Here is a 26,235-nt window from a genome sequence, read left to right on the forward strand (position 1 = left end):
CAATTGAGTGAGAGATAAAACAAAAGCTATGTGTTTGGCTTAGGGGTTGTGTTTGATGATATCATGGATGAGTATAAGACCTCTCTATTTATAGTACTAAGTACATTCAGTGATAATTTCTCACTTAATACATTCTTAATGCTGAAAAAATGAATGAGTTGTAGCAACTCCAAGGACTTGAAAAGACAAAAACAACATCCTAACGCATCAGAGGAACCGCTCGACTAGAATAGAGAGCTTGCTCGGTCGAGCGAGATACCGAAGGCTACTGGAAGCATTCTGACTGTCCACTCGACCCACCAAAGAAACTCGCTCGGTCGAGCGACCTACAGGTACCTTCTGGACAGATTCTGCTCGACTAAATATTGCAAAGCATCTTCAAAAAACTTTTGCACTTCTTCATTAAACATCATCAAGACCCATAACTCCCATGATTACTTCAAGTATTAAATCACACTTTAAACACTATAAACATTAAGTTACTAACTTAATTCTCTTATTAACCAATCCCATAGGATTTGAACCAATCAATTACACATATGAATCCACACATCAATTGTGCACTCAAGTCACACCATTCATAACATTATATATCTTCCACTAATTTCATTTGAACATATTACTTGTGGTCCATGCATGTTTCCCACTAACTTTATAAAACTATTTTTATATTTGTTATAATCTTTATATTTTATCCACTAACTTTCTTCTAATATTTTTTAATGTTTATGATTGCCACTTTTTCTCAATCAAAACTATTATTCGATAAAATAATATATTTACTATCGAAAAAAAATCATATATTTCTTAATATATTTCTTAATTATTGTAATGAATATTTGTTGTGAAAACTTACATCGACTAACAAATAAAATTTAGGGGTGTCAAACAGGTCGGGTTGGGTCATTTTCAGGTTTGGGTCATATATAAATGGATCAATAAACCTTTGACCTGAACCTGACCCATTTAATTAAATGGGTCAAAAATTGAAACCCCGACCTGATCTGTAGCAGGTCGGGTCAACCTGCTAATGACCTATTTAACCTGCTTTTTTTTTCAGGTCATTGAACCCATATTTTTAGGTCATTTGACCCATTTGACCCATATATTATATTCATATTTCATAATAAAATTAAACATGCTTTAAAGTTCTTAAAAGTCTTCAAAACTCAACAAACAAGCAAAATAGCACAACAAATTGTTAAGTTGACAAGCCAAAACCAAAAGTATCATAATTAGTTTCTAGTTTCTATAAATCATCATAATCTAAAATATGGTGGCTGAGGAAGATGCTTTTGAGCTGAATTCATGTTGATCGAAACTTTGACATGGACTCTTAACCTCCACCAAATCTTCTTCTGAATCAACTTGAACATGTTCAGATTCAATGGTATCCATTACCTAATAAGAAATACAAAAAATAGTTTAAACTTCCACACAAAAATTACAATATGACAAAATTACAATATATAAACTAATTTATGGCGAACACTGTAAAACATTACAATATGCTGGAGTTGAATTTGTTCATGCTACTGCGAAAAATGTTTTTATACGTGAAATACTTTTTCAATAATTTTTCTGGAGTTGATAATCGAACACAGTATAACATACTTTCATCCATTAATGGAGTTGAAAATCGAAAACAGTACAAGCATCATAAAGAAAGATTCCAGATCTCAATCCAAACACCATTTTAGTGAAGCATTTTTATTAAATTTTTTGAACAGGAAAACCAAGAATAATTGAAGATTGAATTGAACAGGAAAATAAGAGCAATCATATGAAAATAAAGAACATGAAAATAAGAACAAGAAAAAATCAAAGAACATATGAATCACAAAAAAAAAGAGAAAGAGAAGCTGATTTAATACGCGGCAAAGTGCTGAAAGATCAGGTAGATTGAACTGAAAAATCGAAAAAACGAACGCAATCCAAATCAGAAAAAATCGATAAAAAAAAATAGAAAGATGGGAAAACAAAGAAATAATTCTTACCTTGGTGCCGCCACAGAGAAGAGGGAAGGAATAAGGCGCACTCCAAAGTCGCACAAAGAAGCAGGAGACTGGAGAGTGGAGAGGAATTGAGGAAGAAGGCGCCGCAATTTTTAGGGTTTTTAATGTACCAGAGTCTAGACGGGTCATATGACTTATATACCAGTAATACCACAATGGCACAATACATTACTGTCCCAATTGCAATCATCTTTATTCTTTATTTCTTTATGACTTTTTTAAAAATTTTCAATGAGTTAATAAATGGGTTAAATATGGGTCGACCTGACCTGATTGACCCATTTAATAATTGGGTTAAACATGTTTTTTTCGGGTTTAATTATTCAACCTGAACCTAACCCATTTAATAAACAGATCAGGTCGGGTTGACCCATTTAATTAATTGGGTCAAAAATCTAAACCCAAACCCGCTAATTTCGAGTCGGTTTCAGATCAGATTAGCAGGAATGTTTAAAATGTCTAAAACTAGATTACCCCGATAATCATGAATTCATCTTTGGTAACTCCGCAGCTTATTGATGTAGCAATCAATAAATCCAAACAAACACACCCTAAATGCATACTCAATTCTGTCTCTTCCCCAGGCTGAAGTTGAACTACCACACGCACTCTCTCTCCTCCTTCACTCACACTCTCTCTACAATGTCTACCTCAATTGTTCTTCCTTCTGTCTCTTTAAAGAAAACCCCATTAAATTGCTCTCAAACAATCCACAATTATTCAAGCTTTGTTGGGTTTAAGAATGACATTTTGCATTTTAGTCCTCGGAATTTGGATAAAGCTAGATTCTCTAGGAGTGTTTCTGCTGGATCTCCTTCTCAAACGGCTGTTAATGATGGTTTATTCTCTGATTACAAACCTTCTTCTGCATTTCTCTTTCCTGGGCAGGTAACAATTTCACGTTTTTATAATTTATTTTTGGATCCTCAATAATGGATATATGATATACTAGTTGATTGAATTTGAGAAGGGAATTAAGACTGTTGTTCTACATTGGATAATTGAATGATTTTTGATTTTGTTGTTCCTCAATGGAATTAGCATGAAATCAATGTGAAAGTTTCTATTGATTTTTGCAATCAAGGGTCAATTTATATCAATGATCTTTATAACTCTTTGTTTGTGGCCTCTCGAATAAGATTCTGTACATCCTACCTATAGATGTTTATTCGGGTTATCGGGTCAATTTCGGGTCAAATGTTTGGGTCGGTTCAAAATCGGGTTTTGTGTCCACATTGATTTTTACATTATTTTAGATTCATTTTGAAGTGGGATTAAGGCGGGTTCGGTTCCAAGGTTGGGTAAATATCGGGTCATCAAGTTTGTTTCGAACCCCTCTGATCCGACCTCTCAAAACCCTACCTAAGTGTGCAACTAATGATATTGAGGTAATGATGTTGTTAGGGTTGCATAATCTTGTGGCATTGAAGTAATGCAATGTTATTATTGCTCCATATGGATTAGTATTAGAATTTCAGATTATTTTTGTTCCATATTATTGCTCCATATGGATTAATAATGCATTGTATTTTCAAATTTCTAGTTTTTAAAATGTTGAATTGCCAGAATATATAATGGGTTTATGTTAATTATTGGGGTTAACACTGTTTTCAGGGAGCTCAAGCAGTGGGAATGGGTGCAGAGGCTCAAAATGTCCCTGCAGCTGCTTTCTTGTATAAGAAAGCTAATGATATTCTTGGGTATGATCAATTCTGATACCTTTTATATTCCCAAATTTGATTGAAATCAAGATGAAAGTTTCTGTAATATGCTTGGTTTGAATTATTCTGGCCTGAACATGTGTAGTTATGATCTTCTGGAGATTTGCACCAATGGGCCTAAGGAAAAGCTTGATTCAACTGTCTTAAGTCAGGTACCTATATCACATTCATATCTTGTGTTTTGTGTGCTTGTTTCCTCCGAAACAGGAGCTCTTTCCTGCATTTGTTGGTTCATGTTGTTTATCTATGAGCAGATAGTATGGCTGTACTCCCTGTGTCCTTATCAAATTGCATTATTTCTATTTAAATTTTTCTCACTTTGCCCCCTTTCCTTTTTTTGACAATGGTCTCATTACACTTATTTTAATCTCATTCAAAAACTTATTCTCTTTGTAGTTCATTCATCTCATTCACTTAATTCTTCTATTCATGTGTGTTTTCTCTTATTTTCTAACTACAAATTAATATTACAACTGAAAAAGGAGTGTGATTTGTTGTATATGTTTTATACACTTGAAGAGAGATCAAACACCAACCAAATGAAGATGTTACAAGAAAGAACAACCTATTACAACAAAAACTTGTGAAAATATAACCTACACTTAATCTTACAAATCCAATATAATACCGAAGATCATTTAGACTAAGAAGTCTTAAAAAACTCGATACCAAACCGAGGCAAATTTTATGTTTTCCTTATAGCGTTGTTTCGCCCACAACGGTTCTTGTGTTTAACTTCGAGAATACGCTATTGAGATATAACGATTTGCACTAAAATATAAGCAATATATATCATAGCAATGTGAAGGAACAAGAGGGTTAATAAGATGTAAATTAGAAATATGATAATGCAATTTGCAAGATTCTATATCCATTTGCATGTAGAGAGAAAAGGAGAGGAAACTAAGCGAGGAAGAACATAAAATCATAAAATTGATATTATGAGCAATCGCCTTATCCAATTGCAACTTTCACTAATTATAATAGTGTTGCATGCTTTAAAAACATCCCTTCAATTATTAACTGATCCTATGATTAGATTTAATGAAAGAATATAACATCACAAAACCATAATAACCAACCAAAAAAAAAAGAAAAATGCATCCATTGAGCATTAGAGGAAAGCAGCGAGTTGTTGCTTCTGAGCGACGACTCGTCACTTGTATTCTGAACTCAAATATCACTTTTTAAAGAAAAACGACGAGTAGTTTGTTTGTGGCAACGAGTCCTTGACGAGTCTTCGGTTCTTGGCGACGAGTCGTCTTTTTGTATTGTCTATGCATTTTGCTTTTAGGGAAAAGCGACGAGTCGCTGCCTATAGGCAATGAGTCATGACTTTTTTGCTGTTTACATTTTTCCTTTGCTTTGTTTTTTCCCTTTGGGCTTAAGTTGCAACACTTATATGTCCCACTATTTTCATAGTATATGGTATATAACTTATTACTTATTATACTCTAAATATCCAACATGATTTCGTATGGAATAATTGCTAAACACCGTCATTGTGTTGTTCAATTATTAATGTTCACATAAGAGCTGAGTTATTCTGAGGACCTCTTGATAATCCTACTATGTTATCTTACTTCAGGATCTTATTGCCTAGTTATTAATACTCCCCCAAATTCAGCATAGGGTCCCATTTATTTGCCACTTACTATTCATCAATCTATTTGTATTTTATTCTTAAGCTATAAATTAACACATAGTCAAGTGGAATCGTGTATAATTCATTCATTTTAAATTGGTGTATTGACAAGTGTGCAGAACTAAATGGGATACATAAGTTGATTTGGAGGTAATATGATCTTTAATCCATCGCATTTGTGTTTGTTTCTCTCCGTGGTATCTTGAGGATGCTAGTTATGCAATAGTAATGAGCAACTTCAATTCCTCTGTTGGTTATCATTCTTATAACTTAAAAAAAGAATTAGATGATCTGTTTTTATCCATCTAGCTCTTGCAATAATTTATAGTAGGATCACTCTTTCCAAGTTGATATGATTCATCATGGTGTCATCTATACAGCCAGCTATTTATGTTACAAGTTTAGCTGCGGTTGAAATATTGCGTGCTCGTGAGGGAGGCCAACAAATAATTGATTCTGTGGATGTGACATGCGGTTTAAGTTTGGGAGAATACACTGCTCTTGCTTTTGCCGGAGCTTTCAGGTTCGTCAAGTACTTATCACGAGAGCAGATTCGTTTTAGTTTTTACCATCTTTGCTTTCTTTTATCACCTCCCATCTCCTTTCCCTCCCTTTTCTTAAGTCCTTACTCTTAAGTTCTAATTGATATCAGAATGTGAGGTATATTGTTTAAAATGCTCAAGCGTATTTCCTGCTGAGAGAAAAGAATGTAGGAGTACTTTCAAATGTCGTGAAAGGTATCAAAGGGCCTTTTCTTGTCTGGGGTGCGAGCAGTGTGACATGATAATCTTCTCGCGCGAATCGCAAAAAGCGGATTATGGTCGATTTTGGGCTATTGTTTTGGCCATTTCGAGCAAAAGCAAATTCGAAAAGCGAATTATGTAACACTGGGTCCGAGACTTGTCTTTTTGACAAGGACTCTTAATAGCTCTAATGTCACCCTCTTAGGTTATGACTGAAGTCATTATTTCTAAATTTGCTTTGCAATAATGAACTATTGAGTTCTATCAAGTCTTACAAAGTTGGCATTGAATTCGAGCTTCTGTAAAGTAGACCGTTTCCAGCATGGGTCTGGTTTTGGTTAACAACTTGAGCTAGCCTTAATAGATTTGTAAATGTTGTATGCTTCATCCAGAAACTACTATTTAGCTGTAATGCTTAATGCAAAAAAATTCCATTAAGCTGCATATCAGCATGGAAGATAGAAAGGAAGATCCAGAGAAGAATTGCCACACCAGAATGTCGTGTTGGGAAATATCCAAAAGCTAAACTAAAATAAATATCTAGGGTGATAATGTAGGCTTAGTCTGTTAAATGTGGAAGTGGTTAGAGTTAGCTGTGTAGTAAAGGAGGTGGATTGTTACACAAATCATTTAAACGATTCTTGGGATAGCACTCTGCATCTCGAAACTTAGATGGCTGTAGTTGTTACAATGTTCATTCATTACAACTTTGTTAATTGCTTGGATGACATTTTTTGTGAATTAGATGACATTTTATTTGGATGACCGATGACATGTTAATTGCTCAGAAATGTTGTTTTGACATGATGACCTATGGGATTTTATCATTAATATCTGCACCATGTATAGACCTAAGGGTTAAATCAATGAATTCAAGAATCCAATCAAGGTGATTAATGTCTTGAGGTCATATCCCCTTTTCTCAAAGCGGTGTTTCTATGACTAGTTTTGAACTTCATTTCATTGTCTGCAATTCTAATAGCAGTTTATCATATGAAAATTCTTTCTTGACCGTATTTACTCCTTTGGAAGTTACAGCTTTGTATATCTCGGGACCTTCATGCTTTGTTTTTCTTGTTTCTTTCAGACTAAATGCATTTTTTTAGAAACATGGGTAAAATGTTTCGTATGCCATCATGCGGTATGATCAGTTATGTGGAAATAACATAAAGGGTGGAAAAGGTGTGTTTCTTAGAATGTTTTGTGTGTTGTTAGTAGAGGTGTTCAAAACAGGCTTGATGACCTAAAATTTGCCCAACCTTGTAACCGAACCCAATTTGACCTGACTTCAAAAATGATTTACAATTATTCAAAAAACAATAGGGCCACAAAATCCGTTTTCAAACCGACCCGAAACCCCTAACCCAAAATCAACCCGATGACCTAAATAAACACCTCTAGTTGTTAGAAACACTCTTCTCTGTGCTGAAAGTATTTTTTTTGTGAAATATTTTACAGTTGGCTCTCAGTTAAGTATTGTACTCACTTTTCATTTGCATTTTACCTAGCTTTGAGGATGGGCTGAAGCTGGTTAAGCTAAGGGGTGAAGCAATGCAGGTACATCATTCAGTATTAATCTTTATTTACATGCTCTATTTTACAGTAAGAATGAATGAAGGAGTGTATTCTTCTGTATTTTTGTTTATAGGCGGCCTCTGATGCTGCAAAAAGTGCAATGGTTAGTGTCATTGGCCTGGATGCCGAGAAGGTTCAAAGTTTGTGTGATGCCGCAAATGAAGAAGTTCCAGAAGAAGAAAGAGTTCAGATAGCAAATTTTCTTTGCCCTGTACGCATTTATACGGCCCATGTTTTGTGCTTACCGAATAAATTCCTTAGAATAGAATTTGATAAAAATTATTATTACTTGGACAGGGAAACTATGCCGTATCTGGAGGTGTAAAAGGAATTGAGGTGGTAGAAGCCAAGGCAAAATCTTTCAAGGCTCGGATGACGGTATGACAACTGAAAATTGACAATCGACAATTTTGTATTGTCTACTTATCGAATGAACTTCTAAAAAACAAGCCGATTATTATGAATCGTTGTTCAGGTGCGATTAGCAGTTGCTGGTGCTTTCCACACCCGATTCATGGAACCTGCTGTCTCAAGATTAGAAGCTGCATTGGCTTCGACCGAGATCAGGAGACCTAGAATACCTGTCATATCGAATGTTGATGCACAACCACATGCAGATCCTGATACAATTAAAAAGATATTGGCACGACAGGTAAACTAGTCTCATCTTTCAACCTTCAGGCGTCGGTAGTTAATGATTTCGTTCCACTCCCTTCCTTTTCCTTTTTCTCTCGATTTCCTGTCATCCCCCCAAACCGCACGTGACTAATCAACTACATATGTGATAGGTGACGTCTCCTGTTCAATGGGAAACAACGTTGAAGACCCTCATGGATAAAGGCTTGAAGAAGAGCTACGAGTTAGGACCCGGGAAGGTATGCAACCGATTAGGCTATATGAATCCCTTGTAATCGTGTAAAGCCGTCTTACTCCACGTTTCGTGCTTCATTTTTTCAGGTCATTGCGGGTATCATGAAGAGAATTAGCAAAGCTGCCGAGATTGAAAACATCAATGCCTAAAAAAACAACATAAATTACTTTGTACCAACTTTAATTTAGTATTTTTTTTGGAAATTGATTTTAATTTATTACTTGTTTTGTCCAGAATTAGCATAAATACTTTGTAGTTCGTACCAATCTAGTATACTATTTTTAAAATCTATCCGAAAGTGAATCGTAATTTTGTCAAGGTGTGATTGTATCATAACGAACTCGATTTTATTGAAACTTATGTAATAAACCATTTTCGATATTCATTCAATGTAACATGAGAATTCAGACTCGAACTACTCAATCCCAACTTCAATATGTTATCGGCAGACTAAATTCTGCACAACTCAAGCAGCAGAATGCTGCGGCTAACTGTCCTCTGGCACTCGACGAAGCCAATCAGGGGCTGATCCAGGCTAAGGACACTTCCTCATTGCATTCTCTGATGATAATGGGGCATTTCCCTTGCTTTCATCTTCATCAAACGTTCTCCTTATCGCACTATCCATTTCAGCTTTTCTCATCATTTCTTCATCGTCATTTTCTCTCTCCTCTTTATCACATTCAAGTTCGACGATCTTTACTTCATTCTCAACAATAATCATAACCATTTGCATCATATTGTGAAGACGAAATCCGTTAATATTGTTCAAACTTCAAATTATTTTCATCAGTTTCTTCGGTTCCGATCATTTGAAGATATAGGTTAGTAGTGATATGAGGTTTCTTTGGAATTTGTGTCTGAATCACTGTCTCCACCGTCATCTATTAATTTGTTAATCATGATAAAAACTTCATTTGCAAGATTTATATCAAAACAATTGAAACAAAAATTGATCATTTACGAGAAAGTTAAAGTTATTATAGTTGTAAAAATTAGATCGACATTTAGTAATCTAAATTTGAATTAACTGACTTGAAATAGTATCGATTTTATAATTGGATGCTGTATTTATTCTTGAAGTAAAAAATAGTGTGAAGTTTGAGTAAAAGGGAGAGAAAATGGAACATGATCAAGAAGCTAGAGAAATAGAGGATGAATTTAAAGAGGTAATGTATGGAATTATAAAGTAAATCTGACGACCATAAAAAAAATGCACCAGTCAGGAACCGAACCCAAGTATGTATAGTGGTAGGGTACTATTCTACCACTAGACCACTGGTGCTTGTTGTTAAAATATGTACAATATTAATAACTTATTCAATATATATTTGACTTGGCAGAATATTAGGCCTTAATTTTCCAAATGAAATGAGTCCACATGAATTGAAAGATTAAAACATAGAAAAACTTAATAAATAATTAACAACTAATGATATTTAACAATGGAGTATTGATATTCATTGTCACTTTTTTATTTGTGTAGTCATATTTTTTTTACTGATTCCACATGAAAAATCTTGGTGCTCTAAAATTCTTTCTTATTATTGAAGTTAACAGTTCGTCTAGTGGCTTTTCCTATTGAACAAAATCATAAATTGGGTTTAACTTCGTGTGAGATGTTTTATGATCCTGCTAAGTATTGAAAATTACTTTACTTATCCTTAACTCATCCTGATCTTGCTTATGTACACTATTAATGTTTTGTCGCAAAGCTGGTGACAAATAAGCGACAAACTTTTTGTTTTAGCGATAAAGCTTTTTGTCATCTATCTTGTCGCCAAATGCCTTTTGTGACAAAATAAGGGACAAAAATGCATTGTCGCTAAATTACTTTATATTTGCTTTGTGTTGTTCCTATATTATCTACCACCCCACACCTTGATCATTGGCATGCGGCCTTACGTGTTGTTTGCTAATATTTAAAAGCACCCTGAGCAAAGGTAATCTTTTATGATCCTTTCCTGATTTACTATTAACTGGCTGGTGTAACTTTGATTAAGCTAGTAATCCTTTAACTTGTTGGACTCTTTCTGGTTGGTTTGTGTTTGTTGGTTATTCTTCCGTATTGCGGAAGACTAAGAAACAACACAGAGTGTCTCATTCTTCTGCCGAGGTTGAATATCGTTCCATGGCTACTATTACAACTAAGGTGAAGTGGTTGCGTGCTTTATTACTTGATTTGGGTGTTTGTCATTCTCAACCTATCCCTCCTTATTACTAAAAACCCTGTATTTCATGAGCATACTAAACATATTGAGGTCATTTTGTGCAAGACGCTATTACTAAGGGTATTCTCGCTCCTTCTCATGTTTCAACTCAACTTGTCAATAATTTTACCAAACCTCTTGCTCAATGACAATTTTCTTAACTATTACATAAGTTAGACATTTGTTATTTGCATGCTCCAACTTAAGGATGTTAAGCCCATGAATATATAAGTTACTCCTATTGTATTTTGTTGATATATTTTTTAGGCTTGTGATTGAGAGGACTAATTAGATATCATTAATGTGAGTAGGGCAAGGGATCCCTTTTTATTCATTCCTTTCAAGGTATTTACCTAAGTTAAGTACCACCGTAATTCAGATTAGCTACATAGGCGGACCTTAGTTGGCGCGGGTAGGGACTTCCCACCTTCGAGATTTTCGACAATTTTTTTTTAATATACAATTGTCATTTTATATTTTTTTATAATTTTAGCCCAACAAATAAAAGCAATATAATTAAAGGAAGAGAATAATTAAAAAAAAATCTTATAAGTAATAGTGCATTATCAAATTATGAATATGAAATTATCATTTAACAACTGCAAAAAATGAAAAAAGAAGAAAGTGATGGAGAGAAATCAACAAAATAAAAAATTAAGCTTACCATCCACAATTGAAGGATAAAGCTTTGTTTTGTATTTTTAATTGAATTTTCTTATCTTTATTTAATAATTAGTTTGAATAAGTGAATAATTGAATCGGTGAAAACTCATACAAAACAATTAATTATAAAGATAGTAAAGACAAGACTTCGTAACAAAGTGGGTGAGAATTTTTTTGCTAATAGTTTAGTACTATACATTTAGAGACAAATAGCTAAGATATTATATAGCGTCAATGATATTATAGACAATTTTAAAGTGCTAAATTGAATATCGAGCTTTACTTCGCTTTAAAATTTATGTTATTATTTTTTGCTGTATTAATTCACTATATTTTAATTTCATTTAATTTTTTGTTAGCTCCGTCCCCTCTAAAATTTTGTTCAAGTTTCGCCACTGATTAGCTAGCATTGAAGTCTTGAAGATACTTAATTTTCAATTGTGCTAGACGATATGAAATCATTACCTAAAAATAAGCTAACAAGGAAAGCACTCAAAATGAAGAAAGGATAAAAAAATTATTGAACACCAAGCTAACAACAATTGGAATATGCACATAATTAGCACACAAAATCAAGTCTTGTATTGAATTGGAGCAAACACATGTACAATGAACCACAACAAATCCAATACACTAACATAACCATTTTTCTCCATCCTAAATTCCTATTAACCATTTGATCACTTTCCGGGTACAAAGTTGGTAGCATAGGCCCAAGCATTGTTGTTAACCGGGTCAGCAAGATGGTCAGCAAGGTTCTCCAATGGACCCTTTCCTGTAACAATAGCTTGAACAAAAAATCCAAACATGGAGAACATAGCCAACCTACCATTCTTAATCTCCTTCACTTTCAACTCAGCAAAAGCATCCGGGTCATCAGCTAAGCCCAACGGGTCAAAGCTACCACCTGGGTATAGTGGGTCAACCACCTCCCCAAGTGGGCCACCAGCAATACGGTAACCTTCCACTGCACCCATCAAGATTACTTGACAAGCCCATATTGCAAGGATACTTTGGGCATGGATCAAGCTTGGGTTACCCAAGTAATCAAGCCCACCTTCACTAAAGATTTGTGATCCTGCCTTGAACCAAACGGCTTCACCGAACTTAACACCGTTTCGGGCCAACAATTCCGGGAAAACACAGCCCAAAGCACCCAGCATAGCCCATCTGCAATGGATCACTTCCAGCTCACGGTTCTTAGCAAAGGTTTCAGGGTCAGCTGACAGTCCAGCAGTGTCCCAACCATAGTCACCGGGGAACTCACCTGTAAGGTAGCTTGGTGGCTCACCGGAGAATGGGCCTAAGTACTTAACACGGTCCGGGCCGTACCATGGGCTACCCGATGAAACTTGTTTGGGCTTTCCTGCAGTTTTCCTCATGGTGATCCTTCCTTCACCCAGGATTTCAGAGGCGGTGGGGCCCAGCTTTACGGCCTTACCGGCTAAGGAAGGAGAGGAGAGAGCCATGGTGGAGGAAGCCATTGTTAAAGAGTATGAGAAAATGTAGTGGGGATTGATGTTTGGTTGTAGGGATGAAGGGAAGTAAACACGTTTGGGGTTGTTTTATAAAGAGTACAGGAAGTATCTTCTTATCTATGAGTTTAGGAGGATATCTATATCTGATTTCTTATTTGTTTGAGAGGATTTTGGTGCTGTCTTACTTGGCAATGTTTAGACCATCAGTTTGGTAGATTTTTTATTGTAAAGTTTATGGCTGTTGATGAATTACAAGATGACATGTGGAGGTTTTGGATATTGCAAATTTGCAATCATCTACTGTAATCTCATCAAGATGGGTGTTCACGTGATAGAACTAACGAGTCGGGCCCATAGGACTATGGCAGTTGAAGTTGGGTCATCAAGTAAGCAGGGTTCTTGCGAGAGACCGCTTTATTGTGAGACTAATAGTCTAATCGACTAAATTATACTTTTTATATTTCTTTTCAAATGTCTCATTTGCTTTTAGAGTAGTATTTATCAATCATTCTCAATTTGTAATTTATTCTTAATCTATACATAAAAATACATTGTTAAATGAGATATTGTTTGATTTATCCTAACATAAGGTGTATTAGTATCTATTTTTTATAAGCACAATTAAAGATATTATTGAATTAGTGCATTTGCAAACGTGCAAAAAGCAAATGAGACATTTCAAAAGCAACGGTGGGAGTAATTTTTTACGATACGCGATTAATAATTGATATCTTTAAGGTCAAAACTGATTTCTTTTAAAAGTTATAACTAATCTTCTAATTAATGAATCTATATATAATTGATAATTTTAGGGTCTGAATTAATCTCTTTAACGTCAAAAATGAAAACTTAAAAAAGATTATAATTGATCCATTTAAGATTATAAACTTGTAGATAAAAATTAATCACTTAAATGTTACAATTAATTACTTTTAGGTTAAAATTGATTTTTTTTATTTTAATTTATCCATTTAATGTCAGAATTGATATCTTTAATGTCAAAATCATTTTTTTTAATTTTTGAGTTTGGACCAGCCTATTAGTATCCGCCTCATAATAAGTCGATCTTTTGAGAGTTTTCGCATTAAGTAAAAATGAGAGACTATCGAATGTAAGTAGACATGCATGAAACATGATGGTGAATTGCTGAAAGAATATAAAAAAATAGGCCCAACAACCTAAATGAAAAGGAGAAAATATAGTCTAAAAAAAATTGACTATTAGAACAAATTGGTTGTATTAGAAACTAACTACTTCTCAAGTTTATAGATCAATGTATAGTCTTCGAGACAATTCACATGTGATTAGTTTACTGCAATTCATTAAAAATCATGTAAATAAACTACAACTTCGGACAAGTTACTGCAGCAATGACGCCAATAAAAACAGCAAAACAGACAAGTTACTGTTGCAATCCATAAAAACGTTAAAAAACCAAAAGGTTTTTGCACCAGCCGGGAATCGAACCCGGGTCTGTACCGTGGCAGGGTACTATTCTACCACTAGACCACTGGTGCCTCTTCTTAAAGTTTACACACCATTAAAATATAATCTAGTAAGCCTATCTAACTTGGTAGAATACTGAGCCTCACTTTCCCAAATGAAATGAGTCCACAAGAACAAGCGAACAAAAAAAGGATTGATAAATTGATAGAAAGGAAAAAGAATACAGTGACTCAGTGAGTTAGTTGAAGATAAAGGAACATAAAAATGGAGGTTAGTAGCAATAATAGTGTGTTGAGATCTTCAGTGAGTTCTTTTCTATTACCCACAAATCTATCATTAACAAAGAAGATTACTCTGCTTCCTGTTTCTGCTTCTTCATCTCTACTCTCTAATGCCATCAGGTAATCAGTATACTATCCATTTCCTTTCATACTTTTAATCTCTTAATATCAATTGCATTTTGCAAGCATGTAGTATATGATTCATAAAAATAATTTAATTCTTTCTGTTTGTTAGGATACCCTTTTATTCCATTAATGGCTCCTATATATATGCTCTCACCTAGACTAGGTTTTAAGAGTCAGATTACTCAAATCATAAATCATTCTCATTATTATCGTTTAATACATCAACCAAACTGATAGTTACTAGCAAAAACTCGTATGCAATTTCACATACTAGAAGTTGGCAGCAATTGTGTACTTATGATTGCATTAGTTGCTTGCTAAATGGGAAATATAGAGTGTTGGGATGGTTTATCACAAATAGATTAATTAAAGATGGTGTTCATACTTCATAAGTCACTGAATCCCTTCCTTCGATTGCAATATGGTTTTAGGATGGTATCTCCTTGGCTTATGAAGAGTATGCATTTTGTATTTTTCCGATTATTTGCTGGCATTTACAATAAGTCCAACTCAATTTAAGACAAGAGACTTCACACAAGAAAAAGATCTGAACTTTTTAGCCAAGGCAATGACTAGTTAGTTGAATATGGTTATTGTTAGACTATATAACATATTACGAGGCCTCAACCATCAGCGTAAGTTTTGGATAAGTTGGTTCTATGATGTGGTATCAAAAGTCAGTGTGACAAGAGATACGGGTTCGAATCTCAACCATCCCTCATTTAAAGTGGAATATTTAGCGCCAGCTATAAGGAGGGTCTGTGCCTCATACACACTTCTAGCCCAAAGGCTCTCGTGTGAGGGGGCGTATTAGAGTATATAACATATGCTTGTGCCTCAACCATCGATTAAACTTTTGGTTAAATTGGTTTCATGACAGTTATGACTCATGAGTTGTGTTACTGAATTTTCCAACTATTGGTTGTGATATCCAATTGAAGTACAATCTTTCTTTGCAATTCTCTAATGGTTTTAAAATTGTAGGTCAGAGTTGTCACTTTGTGTTGGAACACATAATATACCCCATCCAAACAAGGTAAAGTCAGTTCTCTGCTGATTATGTGTAGCATAATAACTATTGATGGGCTTAATTCTACTCTTGCATTTCTGCAATAAAGATTGAAAGGGGAGGCGAAGATGCCTTCTTCATAAGCAGCTATGGTGGTGGAACAATAGCTGTTGCTGATGGAGTATCTGGGTATGGTATAACTCCTACTTACTATACTTTGCGTTGGAAAATAGGAAGTAAAATAAAATAAAAATATTATTTCAAAATATTATGTTTTAGAAAGTTAAGATCTTTTTTAATATTTAGGATATTAAGGTTATTTTGTTTCCTATTATTTAGATTTAGGTTAATATTTTGTTTCCTTATTTTTAGTCTTAGTCATGTATAAATAGAGGTGTTCCTCTCACTAATAAAGTAATATAAATCCAGTATTCACCAGACTAAACCCAAACTGAATTCCGCGTTATGATTTTCTATATGGTATCAGCGGCTGTAAGGTTTTTCTAGACGGAAAAACTCTATCGGTATTTTATCCTTGATCATAATAGACCAAAATTGATCCAAACAAAAAAAAAAAAAACAAATCAAAACAAAACCAATCAAACAAAACCAATCAAAAAAAATCAGATGGAAACGTGATGTTTTCATTGGCAGAGGTTGAGCAAATTATCCTCCTTTTCCAACAAAGAAACCAAAAAATCGATATAAACCCAAAAATTAATAAAAAAACCCAAAGGTATCCGAAAATTTTAATGGAAAAAATTATACCAAGTGGTGTAAAGAAATGGAAATTGAACTTGGCGATTGGGGGATGCTCAGTCATATCACCGTCATTCCCTCGACGATCATAACTCCACAATGGAAAAAATATGATAGCAGGGTTATGTCATGGATTCTTGCATGTATTAACTCTGACATCATCAATCTCGTTATTTCATTCACTACTACTGCCCATGAATTATGGACTTAGATTCATACTCTATACGGACCAATTCCGCTCCCTCTCATGAATGTCGCCATCCAGCGTGAGGTCGTGAGGGGGAGTAATATAGAAAAAATGAATACACAAGTCAATGGTGAAAGGGGGAGTAAAGAGATAGACAAAAATCAAATTCCAAAAGAAGAAGGGACAAACTAACTAGAAGCGAAAACACCCAAACCCCAACCCGAAAAACGCCCCGAGAAAGGTTCTCTAAAGGTAGAAGTAAGCAAGGATAACCAAATCCCTGAACCTACAAATTCAGGATCTCAAAAATTAGTAGAGAAAGAAAGACTAAATATGGAAATTAAGAGTATATTTCCTAAAAATGAGTTTTATATGGAGGCTACTCATTTGTTACCCTTGCCTAATCTAAAACTACCCAGATTACAAACCTGCGATCCACTAACTCGCGAATCTTCTACCTATCTACCCTTTAAACAAAATCAATCCAGTTTTATCTTTGAATCCCAATTAATCCAAAAACCCAAAATCCAAATTGTTGACCCAAAATAAAAATTAAACCAACCCAATCCATTTTATACCTTTTATCTAAAGTCAAAAAATTGAAAGTCAATTATGACAAATTCGCCGAAGAGATCATCAAAATGTCCTCAGTAAAATCAAAAGATTAACTAGCAGATTTTCTGTTAAAGACAATTGGATCAAAAGCATTGAATAATATTGTGCAAGTTAGGTTTCAGTGATCCCGAGACCTAACTTGAACGGGAGTTTAGGAAAATAAGAAGTAAAATAAAATAAAGATATTATTTCAGAATATTATGTTTTAGAAGTTAAAGATTTTTTTAATATTTAGGATATTAAGGTTATTTTGTTTTCTACTATTTAGATTTAGGTTAATATTTTGTTTACTTATTTTTAATCTTAATCGTGTATAAATAAAGGTGTTCCTCTCATTGATAAAGTAATACAAATTCAGTATTCACTAGACTAAACCCAAACCGAATTCCACATTATGATTTTTCATTATTAAACTGTTATTATTAAACTGTGGTGAACATGTAGGTGGGCTGAACTGGATGTTGATCCGGCATTGTTTTCGAAGGAATTTATGGCTAATGCTTCATCCATGGTAGAGGACGAAGAGGTACTTAACCGCGCGCATATTTGTATCTGTATGATGCCATATATACAAATGCGGAATTGAAAAACACCAAAGAAGTTAGTTCTTGTTCTAAAGGATAATTAAGAACTTAAATAAAGTGAATTTATAGTGAAATGTGAGAATAAAGGTTAAGTAACATGCTGAATTGAACTGAACTAATCTGATCTGATCTGTTTTCTTCCGTAGTTTTAATCTCTTAGCTAAGGCAATTGATCACGAGCTTTTATTGATAAACGACAGGTGAATAACGATCCACAGGCTTTGTTACGGAAGGCACATGCGGCTACCTCTTCAGTTGGTTCAGCAACAGTGTAGGTTTATGTATATGAAAACTGATTACTGTTATCAATGTGATTCAGTTTTCTTACTCTGATCTCCTACACTTAACATACAGAATTATTGCTATGATGGAAACAAATGGGATTCTTAATATTGCAAATGTTGGAGATTGTGGACTACGTGTTATTCGCAAAGGTGGATGTGTGAACTGAATCGAAATCTTCGACCACACTATTCATGATCCAGTTTTGTGTCACTTGTATGACTATCTGAGCTTAGTGATTTAGTGACTCTGCAGGTCAAGTAATGTTTTCAACATGCCCTCAAGAACATTATTTTGACTGTCCTTATCAATTGAGCTCACAATCTTCTGGTCAAACATACCTAGATGCCATGGTAAGTGCTTATCCAAGGATCTCTTTTCCAAAGTATTTATAACTACTTGTTCTGTTCACCTAATCTGAACCGCAACTTTGGTCATCCGTTCTCAAAAAGAAACGTTACATGTATATTAGCAAAGGTATGTCATTAATTATCGGGAAAAACACGAGGTGCACACACTTCACAAGCAAAGGAGTATATACCATCCTAAAACCATATGGCAATAGGAAAAAGGTCTCCAATAGCTTATAAAGCGTGCGCACTATCTTTAATTTGTCGATGTGGGATAAACCATCCCAACATACGCCCCCTCACACGAGAGCCTTTGGACTAAAAGTGTGAATGCAACATAAGCTCTCCTTATACTTGGCATTGAATATTCTTAAATGAGGAGTGATTGAGATTCGAACCCGTGACATATTTTCACACTGGTTCTAACATCATGTTAAGGAACCAACTCAATCACAAGCTTAAGTTGATGGTTGATATAAAGTTCAATTTCATCTCTGATACGCGTTATGTATCTCAACCAAAATCTCTACCTATCATCCTTGCCTTCCAGTGAAAATTTATAAGTATCTGAAAATCTTATATTGAGCTTGTCAAGTCTTTCATATTGCCACATAAGTATGCTTCAAAATATCAATTAACATGTGTATTCCGAGCCTTTTTGTATGGTATTTAGATTAATGCCACCAATGGCTAGTAATATACCATCGATTTATTTTGTCTGAAAGACTAGGAATAACAAAAAACTTGGGATCTTCCGGCCTTCCCGGAAAAGAAAATACAGTTAAGAGATGGAGTAGATCCATTCTTAGTTTGTTTTTTCTTGAGTTACAAATGGGAATTTTATGCTGTTCCTCACCAAGGGTCCGTTCTCTCCAACTACAAAGAAGTTCACATTTCACTAATGAATGAATTACGAATCAGTTTAGTAGAGATGAATTGTTAGTAGTCCTAGCGAACACGCCCTAGATAATTCAGGACATGTTTGCATGCAGGATATGCTCTGAGAGGGGCCAATTCATCCATGGGAGGGGTATATGCTTATAGAATTTGGATCAATCTGCAGTCTAACATGCTAAATACATTAAAAGTAGTGGCAGTTTACGTCTTTCAGTTGTCAAACAATATGCAGGTTAGCAGTGTAAAATTGAAGGAAGGTGATATTGTAGTGATGGGTTCAGATGGACTTTTTGATAATGTTTTCGATCAGGAAATCGCATCAACTGTAGTCAGCAACAGCGATGTTACAGAAGCCGGTAAATAATCCTCCCTGCGTTCAAAATCCCGTAAATCTAAAGTCTCTGAAATCAGTTAAGCTGCAATACGCTCTAACTTAAAAGTCCTTTTTTTATGGTAGCCAAGGCATTAGCTAGGCTGGCTAGAGATCACTCGATTGACTCCAATTTCGATTCTCCATATTCATCAGAAGCTCGGACTAAGGTAAATTCCATTTGATTTAGTGAAATGTTTATCATATTTTTTCGTTTATTATTCAATTGTGCGCATTGCACTTGATTAACTCATTCAGAAACAATCCGCGTTGTAGGGTATTGAACCGCCTTCTTGGAAGAAGATTCTTGGGATGAACTTAACAGGCATTGATCATTTTTTTGCTCATAGTTTAGTAGTTACTCTTTGTTAAGAAGCCAACTCAACCAAAAGTTTAAGCTGATGGTTGAAATTTATTATATATTCTAACACGCCCCCTCACACGAGAGCCTTTCGGGCTAGAGAGGGGGTTGAGATTTGAACCTGTGACCTCTTGTCATGTTAGCTTCTGATACTATGTTAAGGAATCAACTCAACTAAAAGCTTAAACTGATGGTTGAGGCCGCAGGATATTTTATATACTCTAACACGCCCCTTCAAACGAGAGCCCTTTGGGTTAGAGGGATGGTTGAGATTGGAACCCGTGGCCTCTTGTCACGTTGGCTTCTGATATCATGTCAAGGAACCAACTCAATCAAAAGCTTAAGCTGATGGTTGAGTTTTAGGATATGATATATACTCTAACACGCATTTTAGGTGTGATTTTGTTAATTTAGCTGATTTTTGTGATTAATCAGGGGGGAAACTGGATGATATTACAGTGGTTGTTGGTGAAGTTGTAAAGCTTGCAGAAACAACCTCAGAATGGGTTTATTAGATTCACATGTTATCCTAAGGCTTGGTTGTTTTTCTGGTGAAGCAAGTGTGGCCATATTGGCAAATTTGATAATTTTTCAACTCCATCCAAGAATTCCTCAATTTTCAGAATTTTATTGTTTTGGTTTGATTTTTTAGGACAAAAGAACAAGTAAGATGTTCACGCATACAGAGTTAAATCATTAGATCATATACTTATATTTGTCAACACACTAATTCAATTTCATTTGTGCATACAAGTTTTTTTTATCGATTTACTCATTCGTTCCCTAGGTCTGTAAAGTCGGTTACTAGGTTGAGTTTTATGTCTAGGTTTATCGGGTTTGGATTTAGTTAGGTTTGAGTTTGACGGGTAATCTAACAATTTGATTCATGTCGATTCGATTACGAGTTAAATCAAGTGTGTGTCTATATCGGGAAAATACCATACTGAGTCAAATTCGGTTTTGGATCGGATCAAATATTGTTTGGGTTTATATTGGGTTGAGTTAATATAGTTCTAGTCCAAGTCAGTTTTACTACAGGTCTAGTCGTATTTAAGTATGATTAGACGATTCAAACAAGATCTTATTTGACTATATTTTTTTCGATTCTTACACATTAGTCGTAATATAAATAAGCTTGAACAATGAATAATGACAATAACCGTAATGTAGCAAGTATTTCAGAACGGAGCAAGTAGTAAAAAAAAAGTTCAACGATCTCTACTCTTGTCTAGTATTACTAATCATGTTTTGGCATAACATCATTGATAAAAGCATCAAAATCTAAAGTAGCTGAGCCTCCATTATCCATAGCTTGTCTAAACATATCTCTTACCTCTTTTGCTCTTTTAACCATCTCTTTTCTCTCATAACATTCAGGATCCATAAATTTACTCACAATTTCTGCTATCTCCTGTCTTGTAATCACATGAGCATCATTTTTGAGCACATTCCATCCAATCTTCAAACCATCAACTATCATTCTACTATGAAGAAATTGATCCCAAGCAATAGGGCAAGTAAGCATAGGAACACCAGCGTAAAATCCTTCAGAACTCGAGTTCCATCCACAATGCGTCCAAAACCCTCCAATCGAAGGATGACATAAAACCCTTAATTGATCACACCAAGGGACAAATAACCCTTTAGCATTATCAACCTCACCTAAATTTTCGATTTCACCTCGAGTCACCCACAAAAATGGAACATTACTATCTTGAATCCCTAATATAATCTCTTGTATTTGATCATTTGATAATGATAAATAACTTCCTTGTGAAATGTACAATACTGAGCCTTTTGGTTGAGAATCCAACCAATGAAAATAATTGTGGGTTTTATGATTTTGATAAGAAAAGTAGGGAATCATTGGACCAATTTGGTAGAATGGAACATGAAATTTTGTTTTTAGACTATGTATTGGTTGCTTATCAAATTCATGGATTGATGTGATTAAAATGTACTGCGCATTGTTTGTAGATGAAACCATATCTACCATTTGGTTTAACAACTTTCTCCCATCTTTTTGGAATGATGGTGGCAAATCAGCAAAAGTTGTTGATGGGATTCCTGGAATGTAATCTAAAGGCTCATCTTGTCTATTTAGCTTGTATGTTTCCTTCTCTAGTAAGAACAAAAGATTAATTAATTGTTAAAAGAATGGTAGCTAATGGAAAACCGGTATTATTTTAGTAGAAATATCTCTTTTTAAATTTAATGGTTATGCTTTTTCTCCTTCAACAATCTCATTTTCTGCATAAAATTCATTTCATTACATTATCACTTGAATACTTGTATTCATTAAGTGTTAATATAAAATTGTGATGAACAAAAATTTATTTGTGATCAAACTTTCATTACCTTAGCCCTTAAGAATGACATGATACATACCATGAAAATATATACTATAAATCATTTCTATTACCACTAATTATACCGATAACCAAACATCATAAAAGATGTTTGACTTAAAATTTTTTGATTTTGCCTAATCCTAGATTAATAATTATTTGAACCACATTAATAATTTGATGTACAATCACAAGTAGACATATGCAGTTTTATACTCCCTCCGTTACTTAATTTATATTTTTTATTTTGAGTTGTGGTTTTATTTGTTGTTTATCTAAATAATTTTGGTATTTATATAAATTTTTTTGAATATAATTAACCTTATTTATCCTAATTTTAATATTTTATTAATGTTTATTGACCCACATATTTTCCACTAACTTCATTTTAACATTCTAAATTGCTTATGGTCTCCACATGTTTCCCACTAACATTATTTAAACATTTTTGTTAATGGGTGTGATTCCAAAGATTTTTCCATCAACTTTATTTTAATATTTTTTATGTCTACCCCTTTTTTTCTCAATTAAATTTATTACCTAATAAAATAATATATTCACCATTTAAAAACACAAATTCATTTGAGAGACGATCTCTTTGTGAGACCATCTATAATTGTATCGGCCTAGAGAGGAAGATGTACTGTAAGTACTCGGTGAGCTTTAAGAATAATGTAAGTAGACATTTACGATATTATAAGTACTGCACGCTCTTACTCGGTGGACATTAACGATATTGTAAGTAAACATTAAGATAATGTAAGTAGGTATTATGAATACAGTAAGTAGGCATTGAAGATGATGTCAATAGTCATTCATTAAGGATACTGTAAGAAGGCAATTAAGGATAATGTAAGTATATTATAAGTAGGCTTTAAGGGTGATGTAAATAGGCATTAAGAATACAGTAAATAGACATTAAACTTTAACGGACTGGGCCTGAGAGACGCCTTTCATAGAGATGGCTTCTCAGGAAACCGATTGTAATTCTATTTTTCTTAATTCTCATATAAACATTATTTGTGAATAATCAACTTTAAGAAACAAAGCAAGTAATTACAAATATGATTTTCCGACAACCATAACCCAAACCTTATAAATTGATGTTTTATAGATGGTTATTAAAATTAGATTTCCGGCAATCATACCCAAACCTTATAAATCTATAATCTATTTATAAAGATTACTAATGAAGAAACGAGACTGACATATGTCAGAATCTCATTCAATATTTTTCCGCTCAATTATGCTGACGTGGTAGTTGATTATTTATTGAAAATCATTTCCTAAAATACTAGAATTTATTGAAGGTGTTGAATAAGATTTAGACAACTTTATTATTTTCCAATATGGTTCCTATATTATTTCCAAAATAAAAAAAGTAATATTCTAATACAGCAAAATTAATTTTCAAATTTGTTTAATAGCTGTAGAATAATATTGTTCCTAAAGTTATAGACCAATGTAAATTTTTGAATAATATTGTAAAATCTATAAAATAATGTGACTAAAATGTTAATCAATATCATTAATTTGGTAAGTATGTTAAAAATGATACAATGTTCTAATGAAGAGACGATTAGGACACATATCGACTTTATGATAAAAATTTTCTCGCTCTTTTCGTTTTCTTATTAGAAAAATATTTTTTAGCATATTATGTAATATCTTTCTGATTAGATTTGTTTAATTGATTAATTACAAAAGATTTTAAAAATTTACCTTATTTACTACTAAGTTTTTGGCATATACAATCATCTAAAATATGTAATATCTTTTAATTACAATGGATAATTATCGAATAACATATTAATTATATATGTAAATTATTAATTTTCATTAAAATAAATTTGTAATAGATTAAGAAAAGAAAATAATTTTTTAAGTTCTTCATAGATAATCTTGTATATTACTTACATGGCTATATTAAAAAACTGCACAAACTAAATAGATTACACATTAATTATTTAAGTAAATAATAATTAATAATTAAGATAAGATATCGGTGAAATAAATTTCAAATGATAATTTTATCACCTATGTTTGACAAGTTTATAATATATAAATACTTAAATTAAATTATATATTAATTATTATAGTAAAAAAAATATGTTCGTTAGGCTTAAAATATATTTTAAGGTTTTACGAAGACATTGAAATTTTAAATTATTTTTATATTATTTTGTATGTGTAAAAATTTTCTATTATTTTATTTAATTACTTATAAACTATAGTCCCACCTATTCGTCCTAAGTGTCTTATTTTCTTATTTGGTCAAATCACCCTTAATGTCTCATTTCTATTTTATGTATGTTATGTTTACTAATTTACCTTTAATAAATTCAGCTTTTTCACACCTTTACACTTACTAACTTCATTTTACCCCTAAAAATTTTTAAAAACACTATACTTTTTTCACATGTGGTGTCATTTGACCACCTTAAAAATGATGAAAAATCAAATGGAACACATTGGATACATAGGAGGGAGTATTATTTAGCGTATAATTATATGATTATGTTTTATATAGTAATATATTAGTAATATGAATCTCAATTTAATAGTAATACTTTTACGGTTTTTAAAACAAATCAATTTATAGTTCAATATACTTAAGAAGTTAAGAGTCATATAATAACTTAATTACACATATAAAATTACTAATTTTATATTCAAACAATTTATAAACCGTGCTTGGCTTTGGAACCTATCTAGTTAATGTTTCATATATGGTTATCAAAATTAGATAAAGCAAGAGGGATAAATATAAATTAGAAAACTTTTAGCCATAACTATTTTCCAAATATATACTTCCTTCATTTCACTATACTTGTTTTATGTGACTTTTACGCAATTCAAAGTGTTATTGTGCTAATTTATATATTAAACTATACATATCTAAAAATTATAAAAAGTTAATGTATATATTAAAAGTATGTGATTAGACAATTCAAACAAGAACCATATGTGACTTGACCATATTCTTCGTTATACATTAGCCGTAAGCACATCATATATAAAATAACTTTGAACGGTAAATATTGTTAATAAGCGTAATAGAGTGTGTTAGAAATAAAAAAAAGATAAAAGAGTAAAATAATTATTACCTGAGACATGAAGAGGAACATGACCATGTTGAACCAACAAGTCAAAGTGAGAAAGAACGGTAAAAAAGGAAGCAGAAACAGTAACAAGCGACGCTAATGCTATATTCCTTTCATTTCCAACACCCACCATCCAGCTCAAAAAAACGTCATAAATAATGGCTATCGGCTTAGACTCAAGCCGATCAAGGAGCCGCTCAAATGGGTGTTGAAGCTTAGTGAGTAAGGCTTGTACAAACTCCATTATATTTGCCGCTCGACCTTTCTCAGAAGGGATCACTTGAGGGACTGCAGCTAAGCTCAAGTTTTCTGGCAGCGGCTTCTCCTGAGCCTCCGCGCTGAGGAAGCCGAGCCACTCTTCTGTGACAACGAATGTGATGGAGAAATTATCAGATTTAGAGAGGATGAGTTTACAGAGATTCAGCATCGGGTTTATGTGCCCTCTTCCTGGGTATGGCATAGCTACTAAACGGTGTCGTTTCTTCAACGATGATGTTTTCTGATTTTGCTCCATTATGGGAAAAGATTGTTTAGAGAGACTAAGGTAAAGACTTGGAAGAATTGAAAAAGTATGTTTTGAGAGATTATACACTGT

General features: G+C 33.5%; 4 protein-coding genes and 1 non-coding gene across 5 annotated transcripts; 2 read left to right on the forward strand and 3 right to left on the reverse strand.

Moving 5' to 3' along the window:
* Positions 1 to 2,525: 2,525 nt before the first annotated feature.
* Positions 2,526 to 8,983, forward strand: LOC130827270 (uncharacterized). Its single transcript, XM_057692939.1, has 10 exons — positions 2,526 to 2,903; positions 3,630 to 3,715; positions 3,822 to 3,888; positions 5,762 to 5,904; positions 7,633 to 7,681; positions 7,773 to 7,910; positions 7,997 to 8,077; positions 8,175 to 8,351; positions 8,488 to 8,574; positions 8,657 to 8,983. Exons 1-10 carry the CDS (start codon positions 2,571 to 2,573, stop codon positions 8,717 to 8,719), a joined length of 1,224 nt encoding a protein of 407 aa, XP_057548922.1. The 5' UTR covers positions 2,526 to 2,570; the 3' UTR covers positions 8,720 to 8,983.
* A 3,019-nt stretch (positions 8,984 to 12,002) lies between these two features.
* On the reverse strand, positions 12,003 to 13,105 carry LOC130827328 (chlorophyll a-b binding protein, chloroplastic). Its single transcript, XM_057693007.1, has one exon. It carries the CDS (start codon positions 12,925 to 12,927, stop codon positions 12,124 to 12,126), a length of 804 nt encoding a protein of 267 aa, XP_057548990.1. The 5' UTR covers positions 12,928 to 13,105; the 3' UTR covers positions 12,003 to 12,123.
* Positions 13,106 to 14,367: 1,262 nt separating this feature from the next.
* Positions 14,368 to 14,438, reverse strand: TRNAG-GCC (transfer RNA glycine (anticodon GCC)). The gene has a single exon. It is a non-coding gene; the product is annotated as a tRNA-Gly (tRNA).
* Positions 14,439 to 14,507: 69 nt separating this feature from the next.
* Positions 14,508 to 20,955, forward strand: LOC130826770 (probable protein phosphatase 2C 1). Its single transcript, XM_057692345.1, has 11 exons — positions 14,508 to 14,768; positions 15,759 to 15,810; positions 15,893 to 15,972; positions 17,789 to 17,870; positions 18,129 to 18,199; positions 18,283 to 18,362; positions 18,466 to 18,563; positions 19,690 to 19,813; positions 19,915 to 19,997; positions 20,104 to 20,152; positions 20,624 to 20,955. Exons 1-11 carry the CDS (start codon positions 14,632 to 14,634, stop codon positions 20,701 to 20,703), a joined length of 936 nt encoding a protein of 311 aa, XP_057548328.1. The 5' UTR covers positions 14,508 to 14,631; the 3' UTR covers positions 20,704 to 20,955.
* A 143-nt stretch (positions 20,956 to 21,098) lies between these two features.
* LOC130826769 (UDP-glycosyltransferase 87A1-like) lies at positions 21,099 to 26,235 on the reverse strand. Its single transcript, XM_057692344.1, has 2 exons — positions 25,644 to 26,235; positions 21,099 to 22,309 (listed from the first exon to the last, which is right to left on the reverse strand). The coding sequence occupies exons 1-2, from the start codon at positions 26,152 to 26,154 to the stop codon at positions 21,426 to 21,428; spliced, it is 1,395 nt and encodes a 464-aa protein (XP_057548327.1). The 5' UTR covers positions 26,155 to 26,235; the 3' UTR covers positions 21,099 to 21,425.

Source organism: Amaranthus tricolor, chromosome 11 (assembly GCF_026212465.1).
Source record: "Amaranthus tricolor cultivar Red isolate AtriRed21 chromosome 11, ASM2621246v1, whole genome shotgun sequence".
NCBI lineage: Eukaryota > Viridiplantae > Streptophyta > Magnoliopsida > Caryophyllales > Amaranthaceae > Amaranthus > Amaranthus tricolor.

Coding starts and splice junctions, on each gene's coding strand:
- LOC130827270 (XM_057692939.1), top strand. CDS start 2,571: ATGCATACTCAATTCTGTCTCTTCCCCAGGCTGAAGTTGAACTACCAC. Junction 5,905..7,632: donor GCTTTTGCCGGAGCTTTCAG/GTTCGTCAAGTA, acceptor CATTTTACCTAG/CTTTGAGGATGGGCTGAAGC. Junction 8,352..8,487: donor AAAAGATATTGGCACGACAG/GTAAACTAGTCT, acceptor CATATGTGATAG/GTGACGTCTCCTGTTCAATG.
- LOC130827328 (XM_057693007.1), bottom strand. CDS start 12,927: ATGGCTTCCTCCACCATGGCTCTCTCCTCTCCTTCCTTAGCCGGTAAG.
- LOC130826770 (XM_057692345.1), top strand. CDS start 14,632: ATGGAGGTTAGTAGCAATAATAGTGTGTTGAGATCTTCAGTGAGTTCT. Junction 17,871..18,128: donor CCATGGTAGAGGACGAAGAG/GTACTTAACCGC, acceptor GATAAACGACAG/GTGAATAACGATCCACAGGC. Junction 20,153..20,623: donor TCTTGGGATGAACTTAACAG/GCATTGATCATT, acceptor GTGATTAATCAG/GGGGGAAACTGGATGATATT.
- LOC130826769 (XM_057692344.1), bottom strand. CDS start 26,154: ATGGAGCAAAATCAGAAAACATCATCGTTGAAGAAACGACACCGTTTA. Junction 22,310..25,643: donor TGTTCCTCTTCATGTCTCAG/GTAATAATTATT, acceptor TGTTCTTACTAG/AGAAGGAAACATACAAGCTA.